Below are 18,756 nucleotides of genomic sequence, written 5' to 3'. Positions count from 1 at the left end.
TGTGGGCGTGGCTTATGCATTTTCTTTCAACATCTTTCAGTGCAAACTGGGTGCTCTGGGGTGGAGCTCCATTTTCAATAATGCACTGCGTCCCCCCTCCATCCGGGCAGCAACCCACTCCTCTGTACAGTCAGTGATGGGCTACCAAAATTTTTACTACCACACTGTGGGCGTGGCTTATGCATTGTGTTTCAACATCTTTCGGTGCAAATTGGGTGCTCTGGGCTAGAGCTCCAAATTTTGCTACCGGAACTGTGTTCCTGACCGTTCCCGTAGGAGCCCATCACTGCCACAACACATTAGATATCAAGATCCCCTTCAAACATAATCAAACTATAATTCTCTCCTCCCCCACTTAATCTGAAATACTTAAAAAAATATCAGGAAAGACTTAATGAACTCAATCTGTATAGTCTGGAGGACAGAAGGAAAAGAGGGGACATGATCGAAACATTTAAATATGTTAAAGGGTTAAATAAGGTTCAGGAGGGAAGTGTTTTTAATAGGAAAGTGAACACAAGAACAAGGGGACACAATCTGAAGTTAGAGGAAAGATCAAAAGCAACATGAGAAAACATTATTTTACTGAAAGAGTAGTAGATCCTTGGAACAAACTTCCAGCAGACGTGGTTGGTAAATCCACAGCAACTGAATTTAAACATGCCTGGGATAAACATAGATCCATCCTAAGATAAAATACAAAAATAGTATAAGGGCAGACTAGATGGATCATGAAGTCTTTTTCTGCCATCAGTCTGCTGTTTCTACATTTCTAAATAGGCAAGCGCCACCCAAGGAATCGAATCCCATTTATAGAATTTTGACAAGGCCTCTTTTTGACAGCAAATGCAAGAATTCACCTAGAGTGTAGAGAGGAAAAAAACGGGACAATCAGCACGAGAGTCTGAGGACAGCTCCGGAATCAGGAAAAAAATATATAATGAAAACTTTCCTCGGGCAATTTTCCAAGGCGCAGATAAAGACCTCCCGGGTTTTGCATCGGCCAGAAGCGGCCGGTTCTGTCGATCCGTCCCCAAATTCACTGACTTCGCTCCAAGTCGTCCCCTCGCCTCTCCTTCCCCCCGCCACGAAGTTGGATATAAAGATTTTTTTGAGATTCCCTTCGGCCCGCAATGCCAGGGCCGCGTAAAGGCAAGAAAATTCGCCCCGCCCCGCCCCGGTCGGAACTCCCTCCCTCAATTTGGGAACAACAGTGCCAAAGGGAACGGAGAAATGGGGGTGGTGGGTGGGTGGGTGGTTGAATCCCCGTCGGGGATCGAGACGCCTTTGATTCCCATCCCCACCGGCAGCCCTGCAAGCCAGCCCGAAGCTACCACGCGGGAGGGGGGGAGGTTAGGAAGGAGGAGTGAAGTTCTTGGTCTCCCGCTCCCGCCTGAAGTTCGGCAGCCGCTCTTCTCTCTCCCCACCTCCCCGCGCGCACGAGGGGGGGCGGAGCTTGCGGCGCCCTCCCGGGGCCGTCGGTGCGCTCTGGCTCGCTGCATACGGATCGAGGGGCGGGCTGAAGCCTTGGGGGGCGGGCGGGAGGGAGCGGTCCCGCGTGCCCCCTCCCCCTGCTACTCCGCATGCCTGCGAAGGCCGAGGGAGCTTTTTTAGCAACTGCGGCTGCCACAGCGCTGCTTTTTTTTTTTTTTGCCACCTCTCGCTCATTCTCCCGCGGCGGCTGTTCTGCCTCGAACGGGAGGCACAAAGGGGGGGGGGAGCCTGTTGGGGGTGGGTGGGAGGGCGCTCGGGGGGCCGCCAGAGAAGTGCAGCGAGAAGAGGAAGTAGAAGAGGAGGAGGAGAAAAACAAGCACCTGGGGCTCGCGGCTGCTCGCCTCGCCGCCGTTCTCTCTCTCCACCCACCCACCCCAAAAAACACCCCTCCGCCCGCCTCTCATGCCATTACAGCAACAAAGAGCACGCTGAGCGGCGGGGCGGTAGAGGCGCCTGGCTCCGGAGCTCCGTCAGCCCAGAAGGCGGCGGAGGACCATGGCTAGGAAAGGGGACCCCGCTGTCTCTCCTTACGGTAAGTCTGAAAGAGGAAAGGGCAGGTGGCCGGCTGGCCAAAGCACAGCAGCGCGGGCTGAGTGAGGGGCGCGCGCTCGGCGCCGCAAACCTATTCCGGGTAATTTGTTTTTTGTGGCCTGCTTTTAACCCCGGGGCGTCCAATTGCCTGAGGTGTTTTATTATTATTTTTATTTGCCTGGAGTGGGAAGAGAAAGCCAAGCGAGGGAAGAAGCCCCGTTCCGGCCACCACCACCCCCGTTCCCCGCTTCCTCTCCTTCTTCCGCCGAGGCGGCTTGTTGCTGCGTCCTTGAGGAGGTCGGAAAGTTGGGGCTCGGGCTGCGCGAAGCGGGGGAGGGCGGAGAGGAGGAGGAGGAGAACTCCGGTGCGTTTCGCCCTTTCCTCTCTGGTGCGCGGGCTCTCGGCTGAGGAGAACGAGGAGGCAGCCCTGAGGCGGCGGTTGGGGGGGGGCAGGTGCACCCGCGCAGCTTTGTCTCCCCTGGGAAATTGTTGGCCGGTTGGGACCCGAGAGGACTGGGCAGGCGTGGGCCAGAGAGAGGGCAAGGCTTGAGGCGGGAGGTGGTGGTGACTCTGAGGCGAAGCGGCGTCTGGCTGAAGAGGATGGCGGGGCAGCGCTTCTGGGGTGGGTTGGTCGCGAGATAAACAAGCCAAAAAACCCAGGCTGGGACTGCCTTGCCCCCCCCCCCCCGCCTTTGCTCTGACTGGATTAGAAACTATTCCTGTTGAATGTTACTATCGAGGAGTGGGATGGCAATAAATCGGGGGGGGGCAGAGGTGAGGGAGATGAAAGGGGGCCGGGTTAGGGGTCAGGACAAGAATCTTTTAGGCGGGGAAAGCGAGGGGTTGAATTTGTAGGCGACTGAGGGGACTCGTGACTCTTGGAAGAAAGAGGCCGTGAATCAGGGACTGTGGGGTTGGGGAACAGTCCATTCGGGGACTTGAAAAGATGTTAAGAGCAGTTCTGGAAGAAGAAGCGATAAAAAAATAAAATAAAACCGTTGTCATTCACAGCCACTTTCTCTGGGTCCAGACAAACGGCTAAGCCTTCTTTGCTCGTCTATTTAAGGATTCATTAGGGGAGGAATACATGGGTGTAAAAAACTGGGATGCAGTAACTGCTCCAGGCTCCATGTGGACATCCTATTGCGATTTGCAGTTCAGAGGCAGGGTAGAGATGGATGGATGCTCTGTGTGATTTGCAAGGTAGATGGGTCTCCTCTTCAGTGCCACCACCATGCCTTTTAAAATCCCAATTTAGATTTAATTTCTCCTTCTGTCCTCCTGGTTCAGTACCAAAAGCTGTTTTGTGCCAGATATCTTCTATTTATATTCGACTTTGAAATTTGGATTTAGTCAGCAAACAATACATTCTGGTTCACTGCAATAGGAATGACCATATGGGATACTATTAAATCATGCTCTGGGGTTTGTAGATATTTTTTTTTAAAAAATTAAAACATGCTCAGGATTTGTAGATGTTCAAAGTGATCAATGGATTTTAAAGATGATTGTGGGGTGAGTATTTCTGGCATATCCAAAGTGAAAAGGAAGGCACAAAAATGTAGTAGTCATTACTAGTTTTTCTTTGGGTGGAAGAAAGGAAAGCAACTATTTTATCAGAGTTTTCTCAGTGGTTCATATCTTTCTTTGTTCACAATGACAAGGCATATTTCAGCTATTTGATTGCATACCATATAGCATCTTACAAATAATACCTACAGTGTTGCCTGGGTAAGTCTTGAGATCAATACTGGGGGGGGGGGGGAGAGAGAAAAGTTAAAATAGATACATTTTAATGAGTTCTATGTTATGATGTACAGTAATCTTTTTTTCATGAGCTCTAATTATGTACATGAAATGCATACAAATAAGAGCTGAGTTTCCATAAGAATATAAATATGTCTTATGAATATAAGACACTACCCTTGTATTTAATTGTTTTTTATTTTATTTTTATCCTGCCGTTATTTTTACAACTCAAGGCAGTATGCATAAACATTCCACCTCTTATTTTCTCTTTACAACTCTGTAAGGTGGGTTGGGCTGAAATGGAGTTATCTAGCAGGCATTCATTCATACATATGGGAAAGCTGAAGCTCACAGTCTTCTAAGGTCTAGTCCAGAGCCTTAATCACCACTATAAGTAGCTCTCAACCTTTCATTTAGTGAGCATTCAAAGTTGCACCGGTACTGAAAAAAGGAACTTATAACCATTATTCATATCCATGACCATTGCAGCATCCCTATGTGATCAAAATTGAATCACATGGTAATTGGCATTTATTTATGATGGTTGCAGTGTCCCAGGCCATGTGATCACCTTTTGCAACCTTTGGACAAGCAAAGGCAATGGGGAAGCCAGATTCACTTAACAACTATGTTACTAACTTAGCTTCTGCAGTGATGCACTAATGGCTATTTAATTCACTGTGAAAGCAAAAATGGTCATAAAATGGGGCAAAACTCATTTAACAATCACAGTGTTCACTCGATTTTCGCGGGTTCGAACTTCGCGAATAGCCTATACCACGTTTTTTTTAAAAAAAATTAATTAAAAAATACTTCGCGGTTTTTCCCCTATACCACGGTTTTTCCCACCCAATGACGTCATATGTCATCGCCAAACTAATAATTTTTGCAAATAAATAACAAAAAAATAATTATTGTTAATAAATAATTATGTTTATAAATATCAGGATCACTAAGTGTCTTATTCCATGGTGAGTACCAGTAATAATGGTGAGTAAATGGTTGTTAAGGGAATGAGAAATGGTAATTTAGGGGTTTAAAGTGTTAAGGGAAGGCTTGTGATACTGTCCATAGCAAAAAATGGTGTATTTACTTCCCCATCTCTACTTTGCGGAAATTCGACTTTCGCGGGCAGTCTCGGAACGCATCCCCCGTGGAAATCGAGGGAACACTGTATCTTGCTTAGCAACAGAAGTTTTGGGCTTAAATATACCATAATCACAAATAAAAAACTACCAGTACACAAAATTGACTCTCAGTTATACAGTAAATAAACTACAGATAATCCTCAACTTACAACCATTCATTTAGTGACGTTCAAAATTGTGACACAACTTTCACATTTATAATCATTACATGATCCTCATAATCATGTGATCCACAGTGGCGCACTGCAGGCTATTTCTGCTAATCACCCGCTGCTAGCAGTTTGGCAGACAGAATGTCACCAGGCTCAAGGTTGACTCAGCCTTCCATCCTTCTGAGGTTGGTAAAATGAGGATCCATCTTGTTGGGGGCAATATGCTGACTTTGTAAACCGCTTAGAGAGGGCTGTAAAAGCACTGTGAAGTGGTATATAAGTCTATGTGCTATTGCTATCAGAATTCAAATGCTTGGCAACTGGTTCACATTTATAATCATTGCTGTATCCCAGAATCATGTGATCACCTTTTGCGACCTTCTGACAAGCAAAGTCAGTTAGAAAGACAGATTCATTTAATCATCATACTAACTTAATAGATACAGTGTTCACTTAACAACTGTGTCAAGAAAATGAGAGATTGCTTAACAACTGTCTCACTGAGCAATATAAATTTTGGGCTGAATTGTGATGTTGTACTGGTGCATACTTTGACAAAGAGTGCTTCTTAAGTTCACTAGTAGGATATTTTTCATGACTTTCTAACCTTTAACTGGATAATCAGGGACTGAACTACTACTGAGTTTTGTTTCTTCCCTATCATTTGAATGAAAAAAACATGCAATATCTATTTATTATAGAATGAGGCCAGCCTATGGGAGATTCCTGTGTATGTACTAATCAATTTTATTTATTAACCACATTTGTATAGCAGCCCATCTCATAAAACACAGCCTGGCTTGTACATAAAATTCTGTACAACCTGAAATAATACAGTGTACAAACAACCAGTTTGTGCCATGTAGATTCACAAGAAAATCATTCAACTAGAAAGTGTAGCAATTTAATGAAGAGTCTTCTGTCACTTAGCAACATTTTGTTTTCCTCTAGATTCTCCTTTTCCTATTCTTTCCCATAATTCATTTTGCTCTGTACCTATAATCTACAAAGGTTTATCCTCTAATAACAATGTTAGTTTTAAAAGACACAATGTATTTACATTTCTTCTGCAACAAATTATTAGGATTGCCTCTAGAAATTGTGGCATGGCTTTTTTTAGTCTCAGGGGTGTATGAATGTGTGCTGGATAAGAAAAAAGATGCTGTCTATGACTGTCTGGCAGAAATCCCACTCCTTTTTAAAAAAACGTGGGCCATGTGCATCGCATAAAAACAGGGCAAAGCATTGATCACATAGTTGAAGCTGCCATCTTATTTTTATGGCCGGGGTGGCGCAACAGGTAGAGTGCTGTACTGCAGGCCACTGAAGCTGACTGTAGATCTGTAGATCAGCGGTTCAAATCTCATCACCGGCTCAAGGTTGACTCAACCTTCCATCCTTCCAAGGTGGGTAAAATGAGGACTTGGATTTTGGGGGTCATATGCTGGCTCTGTTAAAAAGTGCTATTGCTAACATGTTGCAAGCTGCCATGAGTCTAAGGAGAAGAGCGGCATAAAAACCAATCAAATAAATAAATAAATGCCCTCTTCTTTTGTTGGAAACCTTTGTAAAGTTTGGATACCTTTGTTAAGTTTGATCTTTAGCAGGTGTGGGCACTACACACATAATGTATTTTCTCAAAAACATGACCTACCCTGAAAATAAGCCTTAGCCCAATCTTCATGTCTACGCCTAAAATAATCCCTACCCCCCCCCAAAATAAGCCCTGCCCATCATCTGGTTGTACACCTGCAATGTGCAGGTGTAAAAGTCAAGCTAGGGCAGGGTGGGTGAGCTGGAGATGCCCCATGTGCCCCGCAAGGGCATACTTTAGGACCACCACATCCAGGCTTCCCATGGCCCCACACTGTTGCGCCACTACCTGATTGCTTTTGCAACCAGTTGTGCCTGAGTTTGTTGCCCTGGTGGAGCCGCTCTCAGAAGGACACCGTAAGGTTTATCGTGCCAGTGGAGTTGCTCACGGTAGAACACCATGAGGCTTGTCAAGCAGCTCATGCATGTAACGGCACAACACACCACGCAGCATCCTGCCACAAGCAGCTGCACCAGCACAATGAGCCTCGCAGCGTCCTTCCAACAGCGGCTTCACTGGTAGAACAAGCCTCATGGCATCCTTCCAAGATCCACCAGTGCATTGAGCATCGTGGCCTGCCACTAGTGGCTCCATCAGTGAAACAAGGCCTGAGCTCCAGTGTCCCAGAAACAGCAGGGCCAGCAGGCAGGGAGAGTTGAGGACAGGACTTCGAGAGCTTGGGTCATTGTAGACAGTGGTACAGAAGGTGGGACAGGCAGTAGCAATGCTCTGACCCCCATTGTGCTTGCTGCCTCCTGCATTTTAAAATAGTAAAACCTCCATGGAAATAAGACCAAGTGCTTATTTGGGGCCCCAAAAGAAAATAAGACAGGGTAGTATTTGGGGGAAAATATGGTATTGGCTGGAAATATTTAGACTTTTTAACCAACATACCTGAAGAATAACAGAGTGGGGAAGGCTGAATCAACATGAAATACACCAAAAGGTCTTAAACCCAAATAGTAAACCATTTTGCTACCAGAACAGGATGCTAAGAACTATTATGAAGTAACTAGTGAATAAATAAATTAGCTAATGCTTAGAAATCTTCCCATGGGATTATAATGCAGGTTACTTGAGAATGTCTCCTTGAAATAATTAAACTCAATTTCAGATGTAAGTGGATGACTTTATGTTTTATCTTGCAATTTTTTCAGCCTCTTTTTTTGTTATATGCAAATTTGAAAAAGCAATTTGAAATGTTGTTTCACAGATAATTTTCTAGCTCTTAAAGGGGAAAAAAGATAGAAAGTGCGGAGAAGATTTTCCAAAGTAAAATGAGGAGTTAATCTTGCTTTGATCTTTGCGGCAAATAGATGTCAAAATCTCTAACTCTGAAAAATAAGACAATCTGCCAAGCACCACTTGTCATATATTTCAGAGGTAAAGGCATCATTATCCACGATTAGTAATAATTTTCTTTTCATTTTCTTAAAACTCAGATTAATGTGTAACCCAGAGGGCTGTCATTTTAAACCCTTTTCTAACTAACCAAAATAACATAACTTCAATTGTATCTGTAAAAAGTCAAGATTAGGGACAATTTCATAGGAAAAAAATGATCTATATGGTCTCTAAGAATTGATATTGACTTGATGGCATATAATTAACTCTAAGAAACGAAATTCAAAATAACCAATGATACTTGCTACACTTGACCTAATCACTGAGGGTACATAATACTTCAGATTCAAATTTTTAAAAAACTGTGTCACAGCATCTGGGCACAGCTGTAATACTTGTGTGAAACTGCTTAAAGTGGCCACCTGCTGTCCTCTGAAATACCTTTTGGCTTTGTTAAAGTGCTGCAAAGCTAATTTCTTCAGTATCTATTAACATAAATTTGAATAATAAGAGAAATCAAAATATGTAATTTCATACGAATATTTCTTCTTTTCATTGTTTCTGGACATAGGACAGAAAGGCTTAGAATTTAGATTCATCCAAGTGTCTAATAATAAAATCTTGGCAGAAGGTTGACAGTGCTGCAAATCTAGCTATATTGTACCCATTATCTAGCATTGTCTAATCCCCGCTCTCCGACTCTTTAGATGCAGCTGTCAGTGTACAGAGAGGATCCTCCCACAGATAGTAGCATTTTTAAAAAAAAGATAATCTGAAAGGTACAGGCACAGCAGAAGCATAGTTTACTTTTCAAAAGGAGCATTCTGTATAATTTGTTAATTACCACCATTTATTGATTTCTTTCTATTGTTTATAGTCATTGAAATGAGCTGTGTTGCAAACAGGCCACAGAGCTTCAGCTAAACCATTCATAATTTTTTGTTGGCTGTAACTAATGACTTTCCTTCTCAAGTTATTACTGTGACTGTTGGCTGACTCTTTGGATAGCATTAATTTGGTGCTTGTCTAGCTATCTAGAATGCAAAGCAGTCAATTGATATCTGAGAAGATATGCACAAATAGCTTTTGTAAACTTGTAAAGATTTCCTTTATGTTCCCATTTGTGATCTATTGCTTATTTTAGACACATATGTATGCTTCAAATATAATACTTACCCGGAATGAGCATTGCATGCTGCAGTGCCTTAATATCCTTTAATTGTGCAATGTACTACAAAATTTTCACTTGAGATAGTTACAGTAAAAATAAAATACGTTTTTGACAGAGCAAAGTTTTTAAACAATTAGCATTGTAACTGCTAGGAATATGGCGTAATTATATGCCTTGTATTGCACATTGGTATAGATCGGGAGTTGGCAATCCCGACTCTAGACCGTGGCTTTGGACCCTCTCTTGGGGCTCCATGTTGGATGATGGGTGGCCCCTCCTCTTCCCCTCACTCCTCTCCTGGCTTCAGAAGAGAAGGGTGACTGCGACAGGTGGAGACTCGCTCCATATTCCAGAACAGGAGCAAAGTGCCCCTCTACTTGCCTCTTTTTCCGACCGTTGTTGGTGCTCTGGGGCCACTAGAGCCACTGGGGAAGACATGTGACTTTTCTCCATGCTGAGACACTGGCTAGGCCCCCTGGTTGCAGTTGATGTTCCATATCGTAATGGGCTCCAGGAGAAGGAGGAGGAGGGGACGCCGTCTCCCCCATTGTGCAACGCGCTAGGTTTAAATGCAAGAGCAGCAAGCAGCCATGGGGGTGGCAAGAGGAATATGGGGAGATGTGCCCCAGCTGGTGTCTGAGGGAAAATGATGCATCTCCCCACATTCATCTCACCATCTCCATGGCTGTTTGCTGCTCTTGCACTTAAACATGATGCGCTGCACAATGGGGAGACAGCATCCTCTCCTCCTCCTTTTGGAGCCATTACGATGCAGAGCATCAGCTGGGGCAGCCCAGCCAGTATCTCAGCATGAAGAAAAGTCACAGGTCTCCCAACAAGGGCTGCAAAAAAAGGCAAGTAGAGGAGCACTTCACTCCTGCTCTAAATTACAGAGCAAGTCTCCATTCACCGCAGTCACCCTTCTCTTCTCAGGGCAGGGGAGGAGTGAGGAGGAAGGGATGATGGTGGGCTGGGGGAGGGGGGGGGACAACCAGCCCCAATGGTGCCGCAGCAGGGAGATGAAAGAGCTTCATTTAACTGGGAACCTGAAATGACTCTTGATTTAAAATTAAATCAGATAGTAAAAATCAGGGAGGAGGGAGAAAGAGAGAGGTAGACAGAAGTGAGATAGAGGGAGGAGAAACAATGGTGAAGGAAAAGATAAGAGAGGGAGGGAGGAAGATGAGAGAGATGAGGAAGAAAGAATTGAGAAAAAGATAGAAAGAGGGAGAAAGAGAGATGAGAAAGAGATGAGATCTGTTTAAAAGAAAATACCTGGAGCCAGAAAACCTTGGTAGGTGTGGCTGGGGAGGTGTCAAGTGACTAAGTGGGAATGAGTGATGCTAAGTTGACTATTATTATTATTATTATTATTATTATTATTATTATTATTATTATTATTATTTATTAGATTTGTATGCCACCCCTCTCCACAGACTCGGGGCGTCTCACAGCAATGACCATGTCCACCCAGGTTTTGTGGTTCCTAGTGTTTTGTTTTCTGGGGAAAATGGGCCCAAGTGGCTCTTTGAATGTTTAAGGTTTCAGAACCCTGGTATGTACAATCACATGAAATCTCTCATATTACTTTTCCTGTACATATTATTACTAGATTTTCCTGTATATATTATTACTAGAGATAGTAATACAGCCATTCATATAGCAATTATTTGAACTTACAATGGCACTAAGAAAAAAAAGACTTAAGACCAACCAGTGCTTACATTTACAACTGTTGCAGTGTTCCAGGAGTCACATTATTGTGATTTGTGAACTTGATTATTTACATTATTTACAATGGCTACAGCATCCTGATGTCACATGATTGTTATTTGTAACTTTCCCAGCTGGCTTCCAACAAGCAAAGTCAATAAGGGAAACTGGTTTCACTTAATAACCAATAACCCCATTTGTCAAATTGGGAGTAGTCATGTGCTGATTCACTTAATGACCAGATTGATTAGCAATAGAAGTTCTAATTCCAATTATGCTGAAAGGTTGAGGACTATCTGACATTTTGGAAATTAATAACATATTCTGGAGATTTCAGAAAACAACTAATGCATGCTCTCAGAAGATACCAAAAACAACTATTCCATTGTAAAAAGTTATTTGTATTCTTAAAAATTTACATAGGGAAATATGAGTGGTGGATTGTACAACAAATTAGGTGCCTGTCTATAACCACCTTCATTTATTTATTTCAACTATTGTAATAAAACTATATTGGTTCAAATGTACCATAAATCAATTTAGCATCTGGTTTTGAAATAAGTTTATGTGACAAAAACTGCATTATCAGATTGACTTATTGCCAATTGTGTAACAAAAGAAACATTTGACAGAAATTATGTACTTAACAAATATGTCTGATAATATATAATCAGTTATTAGTTTATACAGGATTGAAATGTTCATAAGTACTTATTCATAGTTAGCTCACTTTAATTCCGTAGCTAAAAGGAATGTAAATTATAGTGATTTTTTGTGTTTTTGCAGCTGGTTGAATTTTTTTTGCAAAATAGTGCTATCAAGTGCTATTTTTATATTCTTATGCCATTAAGGAAAGTTCTACCATGAGATGGATGTTTGTTTTAATTGGTAGTATAAATGGTACCATGGACATCTGCATAGTATATTTAGTTGGTATTTAAAACATAAAGTACTTTTATGGTAGAATCTATTTTAAGGGAAGATCTTTTTAAACAGCTACTCAGTTTTTGTTAAGAAGTCTATTGTGAACAATTTTTAGATCAATAGAAGGACTATTGGAACTGAACATGGAGTTCTGTGGACAAATCCCAGCTGCAAACTATTGCAAGCTAGTCATGCTCTTAGCTTCAGTTCTCTATTATAAAATAAAAAATGAAAAAGAATTGATTCATTGAGGTTTTAGGAATGCCAAAGAGCTTGTAGATTCCTCTTTTCTCCCAATTTGACCATAAATCTAATTTTCATATTTGGCATTATCAATAAACACTTGAAAGGATCAGTTGCCCATTTTAAAAAAATGAGCTGAGTTGTGAAACATTTTTGCAATACATTTAACTTTAGAGAACTGAAAAATAACAATCTGATATGAAAAAGAGGAAGGACTGAAAGTGACAATTGTCAGTTCAAAAAGTCTCCCAGCTCATGCAGCAAGAGTAATGGCCTTTATTTTTTAATCAACCCATTGGAAGTAATTAGGGATAAAATTATCTATACACATTCTAAGTCTTTAAAGAATGTGTCTGATATTCTGCATTCTTAGAACAATTTGTTTTGAGGCCTATATTTACTATCAGCCAATCTGAAACGTTCAGGTATGCTTTCAGAGATATGTCATTACCAGGTTCCTCCTCAATGCCTTCGCAGTGATAGAGCTTCTAGTGCACTTCATTTGCTTAAAAAGTTGGGATACCTTCAGAGTGGTCTCCTGCCAGTATGGCTAATTGTATGAAGCTCTATGGCTCTGGTGCGCAAATGTGGATCCGAGCACAATTTTGCTTTCTGCAACTCTGTGTCCCTGTGCGAGATTTTGCTACCTGTACAGGTGCAGGAAGCAAAATTTCTCTCAAACATGGGCAATTAGCCTTACCGGCAAGAGCCCACCACTGCCTCAGAGATATATTTACCTTGAAAATTGCATAGCATTGTCAAACATCAGCACAGGAAATGTTTTATGGCATTTTGTATTACAGTACATCATAAATTGTTTTATTGTGATTTTTATGTAATAAAATGTTTTATGAAATTTTCCAAAAGCATCATGGATCCCAGATTCTATAAGTTAGCCCATTTGATATATAATGGATCAAAAATGCTTGCCCGATGATGCACTTAAAGTTTAAGAGTTTTAGTTGTATGCAGATGGGCATTGTCAGAATTATTTATTTAATGTATGTACCATTGTTTTCAATACATTAACTCCTAGACAAAGTTTGCAATGTCTCCCTATGTAAATTTGATGATATACCCACAGTAAGGTACAAAAAAAAAATCTGTGTTAATAAGATTTAGAAAAACCCAGCATTAAAAAGTAGAGATTAAATAATTAGGAACAGAATTGTCATTTAAACAGGGCAGATGCTTGGACTAGAAGCTACACAGAGAAAGATTCAAGGACATAGTTGCATGAAATACTTTTACTATAGATACTTGAAAAACAATACTTTAGAAAATCAGTAACTTGAAACTCTAGAATTTAAGCCCTATTTAAGTCCCCAGATTCAAATTTAGGTGTATTTTTCCTACAGTACTTTTACATTTTAATGGCTTGAGCACTGCTCAGAGCTCAATGGAAGAAGAGATTAGCATTTTGGCATTATTATTTTAACAGACAAGTTTGTCTCAGTTCTCTGAATTTTTTTTGCTCTCTGTTCATTTATAGAGCTGTTAACAACTATAATTAAAATGTCAGGGGGGGAAATTCCCTCACTAGATTTTAGTGCTGTACTGTAATATTAAGTTTTTTATGCAGGGAGGAACCAAAATACAATCCTCTTTATATTAGATGTTTCCAAGTAGAAAACTAATGCTACTTATAGTAGCAAGCTTGTAAAACTGAGAACTCACCTCAGTTGGATAGTTGGACACATTTTGAGAACTCGTTATGAATAATGGGGGACTAGTCATAAAACTGTCCTTTTTCTGAGGAGATTGGTGGGCTTCCATTCATAGTATAGGACTCTAGCTGCTGACTATATTTAAATATTTATAATAAGCAAATATGGCGATAAAAATGATGAAAAGTGCACTGCAGTATAATGATACAGATAATGGCAGTATTTTTGCTGTGGTATCACATGAAGTACGTTAGCCATATGGATTATAGTGCATCATGGTGACACACATAATTCTTCCTTTGCCTTTCCCTAAGGGTATTAATAAATGTATCATGTTAAAAATTATATTGTTCTGAGGTTTTATATTTGTTCATACCAGTATGGAATTATAAGGTTTTAGTAGTTAACTAAAAATTACTTGTTATTAATTGCCATAAAGAAAAAAATGTCAAATATTGGGTTAGAAGTTTGCATGAGGTGATCTAATGAGATGCAGTGACATTTTGGAAATATTATAATCTATTGTAAATTTATATTTTAGACATGTTTAAAGCATGGAATATGTAAATGTCTGGTATAAACTTTCAAAACCCATTATGCTGACAATGACTAACTTAATGGCTTTTTTATAAGGATGTAGATAGGGATACTGAAAGCCATATATCTTCCCAATAATATAGCATATTTGGTAATTCAAAATAAATTAGCATCTGGTATTAAAATATTAATTGGCATTACAAATTATTTAAAATGACTAATTTAAATAATTTTGAGGCTCTCCTATATAATATATAGAATTTTGGAAACATTGCAGCAATGTATTAAGATATTGAATGATTGTTATGAACCCAATTGTACAAAGAAAACAATAAGCAATAATTTTATTATAGAAAATGGTTTTTGGGCACTTATACCGCTAAGCTATAGAGGTGGGAGGGAAGCTAAGGCCAGCATTTAACTATATGACCTTTTATTCATATTCCTTAAAACATATGCAGAAATCATAGCAAACTGGATCAAAATACAGAATGTTTATGACTGGACATGATTCCGAGAAGAGCTTAGCCATCTTACAACAGTTTCATACATTAACTATTCCTATTTGCTTTCAGTTCAAAAACAGGAATTATGAAAAATACAGCTTCACTATAAGGACATTGTATTGTGCATTACATTGTAATTGTAAATAATCTGTCTTTGTGAAAGGGAGGGAGGGAGGGAGGGAAAGAAAGAAAGAAAGAAAGATTATTATCTTTCTTTCTTTCTTTTCTTCCCTCCCTCCCTTCCTCCCTCCCTTTCACAAAGACAGATTATTTACAATTACAATGTAATAATGTGAGTTAATGAGTGATTTATGACAGGGACCAGTTAAAACAATTAATTGAATAAGAATCAAGGAAAAATTGATAAAGTAGGAATAGGGGTGATGATGATGATGATGATGACGATGATGATGATGATGGAGAAGGAAAAGAAGGAGGAGGAGTTGTTGATTACAATTTGGTGTTAGGGAGGATTTTTTTGTCCATTTGTGGCTCCAGTCCTAGCAATAAGTTGTAATTTTAAACAGAAACACAGATCTTTCTAAAATTTTCATTTGGAGTAATAGGTGATTTTCTGATTGTCAGGGTTAATCCAAGTTAAAAATCTAATCTATCGCTGAATCCACTGCATCCCTACAAAGAATTTAACATTAACAAATTTAAATTCCATCTTCAATTTTTCAGTATAGTTGCCATGGCAACTACCGGTGTCTTGCTGGGTACAGAAGTACATAACTATTGTGGGACAGTGCTTTGGGAATGAATTGGAATCAGGTGGGCCAGGTAATGGTCTTTTACCTTGAGTGATTAAACATTAAGGTATGTTGTCTTATTCCATAGGGTTGAGCTTTTTCTCAAGTTGGAGTGCAGTACTCTTGTATATTAATATTGTATATTTTTCTCATAAGCAAGTTTTCATTTTTAAAAGGTGGGCAGATAAGCAGTATCAAAAATGTTGTTGAACACCTATTTAACTTAATTTAATTGACTTATATGCCACCCATTCCCATGGGACTCAGGATTCTATGGGACTCATTGGAAGTAAGAACGACCACGTTATAAATTTTGATTAATATTGCTCTTTTTCAGAGCATTTTTTCATTTAAAAATATGAGTGAGTAACCCAATACTGTATATGAAACGTTCCTAATTAATATCAATATAATTTGGCCTTCCGTAAGTGGAAGGACTTCATTCTGATAAACATTTCTGCTTTTAAAATATATTTTGACTGCCACCCTTCCAAATGTATATGGTAGGGTAGGGTAGGATAGAGAATGATATGAACCTTAGGTTGGGTAAAACAGGAATCTGAGAGTAAAGATAGCTTTCTGTTGAGGATATTAGCAGCAGCAGCAGCTCCCAATTAATACGGGAAAATCTATATCCAGCTCTATATCACACACCAGAAATAGCTGCACCTGCATTCCAGAAAAACAGATAATAACCATATGAATCTAGACTGAACACCACAATTGGCTACAACTCAATTTCCCCCAATTTTAAAATGTAACTGTATTATTTTTTAAAATGAAATGTAAATAAGCAGGAAGAAAAAGAACTAAAAAAAAATGACAAAATCAATAAAAAAGAAAGATAAAAATGCAAAAAGAAATACAGTAAAACCGAAAATGGACGATATCCAATTTTCTTAGACAAAAAAAAATAAATCAAATTCTTATTGTAAAGTTCACAAGTCTATTTTATTTCTCTAATTCCATGTAATTCTAATCAAATCCCAAAAATCAAAATTTCATTTCCTGCAGCTTTTTGCAAAAAGTCCAGAAGTCATTTTCATGTGGAAATAAAATATATCTACCTGACTTTATTCTGAATTTTTTTCATGGATTCAAATTTTTAATGCTCCTACATTTTGTACTTCTGCATAATAAAAGCTGCTTTTGTATCCATCTATTGGACATCCTTACTTTTGATTTTGAGTTGGAGAGCATAGACCTGTTTACAAATATTGTAGTTCTTGCCAACAGCAAATGTTGACTTCCAATATGTAATACTTGACAATAAGTAAGCTTGATGGCATAACTCCAAATCTGGAATATACTGTATTAATAGCACAGGTCTACAAAAAAAAATTGTAACCATCACAGTTGACCTTGTACTGATGTCAAAAATGTATATAGTTTTTCTGTAGCAGGTATAGTTTCCACAGAGCAGTATCATTATTATAAGGTATAGGACAGTGATGGCGAACCTTTTTTCCCTTGGATGCCGAAAGAGCATGCGAGCATGTCATCACGCATGCGTGAGTGCCCACACCCATAATTCAATGCCTGGGAAGGGCAAAAATAGCTTCCTCTGCCCCCCCAGAGGCCCTTGGAGGCTGTAAACAGCCTGTTTCCCAACTTCTGGTGGGCGCAGTAGGCTTGTGTTTCTCCCTCCCCAGGCTCCAAACGCTTCCCCGGAGCTGGGAGAGGGTAAAAATACCCTCCCCCATCCCTCCAGAGGCTCTCTGGAAGCCAAAGACACCCTCCCAGAGCCTCAGTTGTGAGCCAAAAATCAGCTGGCTGGCACACACATGCACGTTGGAGCTGAGGCAGGGCAGCAGCTCGCGTGCCAGCAGATATGGTTCCGCAGGCCACCTATAGCACTTGTGCCATAGGTTCGCCATCACTGGAATAGAAAATATACAAGCGACATTAAGAAAACAGTAATCTACATATCAGAAAAAAATGCTTGACGTGAAGTGGTGGTTTCATATTTACATTGTGAAGCAACACTGCTTTCAAACTTCTATGGAATGAATCAATAAACAATTACCAATCTGCAACAAAATACTCTTGATTCAGTTCTTCAAAGAGGCCATTCATTCATTTTATTGGATTGTGTCGCTTTGCCCTGTCTTCCAAGGTCATCCCCACATACCATTACAAAAATCACCTGTGCAAGCTAGAATTTAAGGCAGTTGTAGTCTAATACATCTGGAAGAGACCATGTTTGGGAAGTCTGCTCCTGACAAAGAGCAGCTCATTAATTTATAAAAGGCATAGCATTATTGCAGAATTTTTCATTTATTTATTTTTATCCCGCCTTTATTATTTTACAAATAACTCAAGGCAGTGAATATATCCAATAGATCTTCCTCCTCCTATTTCCCCTAAAACAACAAACCTCTGAAGTGGCTTTGAATTGAGATGATATTGATATTGATATTTTATGGGAATAACATAGAAAAACCACATACATTGAAAATGTAGAAATAACATACCGGTAATTACAAAAATGCTTCTATATCAGAAACTTTATGTGTAAAACTAAGCAAAACTAAGCATATTTTTTAGAATCAGCACATTGAACTCCATAAAAGAGATATATTCCCTTTGCTGAGGATTTTTTGTGTTGACCAGTGTAATGTTTAAATATTCAAAAAGTGCTATAAACACATTACAATTGTTAGAACATTTTTGGGTGGTAACCTTTAAATAATCACAACAATGGCACTTGCTAGTCAAATCTGTACATGGAAAAACACCAATAAAAATTATGGGTGTCTTATCCAGTGGTGAAAAAGTCTAGAATCTGAATGCATGGAATTAGAATGGAGTGTGCTATAGGGACGTTACATTTTTGGTTCTGTTCGGTTCATCAATATATTTCCTGGTTTTTTTTCAGGAAGGCAGAAGGAAAATAGTATCCCATACACCAGTGATGGTTAATATTTTTGTTGTCACATTCCGAAAGAGTGAACACATAAATGGAATGCATGGGTGACCCCTCTATGTGCCCCACCCTATGCATGTATGCGTGACCTCCTCAAATATGTCCTGTGTCCTATGCATGCACAACTCATGAGCTCCCCTCTGCATGCATGTGTGACTCCCTGCATGCTCCTCACCCCATAGATGCACATGTGATCCCCACATATTTGTGTGGGACCCCCCACCACTGCACATGCACGCGTATCTCCTGCATGCGCCCTGCCGCCTATACATGTGTGGCAGAGACCGAAAAACCAGCTGGCCAGT

At 40.1% G+C, this 18,756-nt stretch overlaps 1 protein-coding gene across 1 annotated transcript in view; it reads left to right on the top strand.

Moving 5' to 3' along the window:
* Positions 1-1,638: 1,638 nt before the first annotated feature.
* Positions 1,639-18,756, top strand: part of SLC44A5 (solute carrier family 44 member 5) — a 205,924-nt gene continuing 188,806 nt past the window's right edge. Inside the window, exon 1 of the mRNA XM_070746178.1 lies at positions 1,639-2,026. Within this exon, the coding sequence (XP_070602279.1) occupies positions 1,990-2,026 (37 nt within the window). The 5' untranslated portion in view covers positions 1,639-1,989. The remainder of the gene's footprint in view (positions 2,027-18,756) is intronic.

This window comes from Erythrolamprus reginae, chromosome 3, assembly GCF_031021105.1.
Source record: "Erythrolamprus reginae isolate rEryReg1 chromosome 3, rEryReg1.hap1, whole genome shotgun sequence".
Classification (NCBI taxonomy): domain Eukaryota; kingdom Metazoa; phylum Chordata; class Lepidosauria; order Squamata; family Dipsadidae; genus Erythrolamprus; species Erythrolamprus reginae.
The sequence above is the reverse complement of the archived record's forward strand: the minus strand, read 5'-3'. Positions and strand labels throughout refer to the sequence as shown.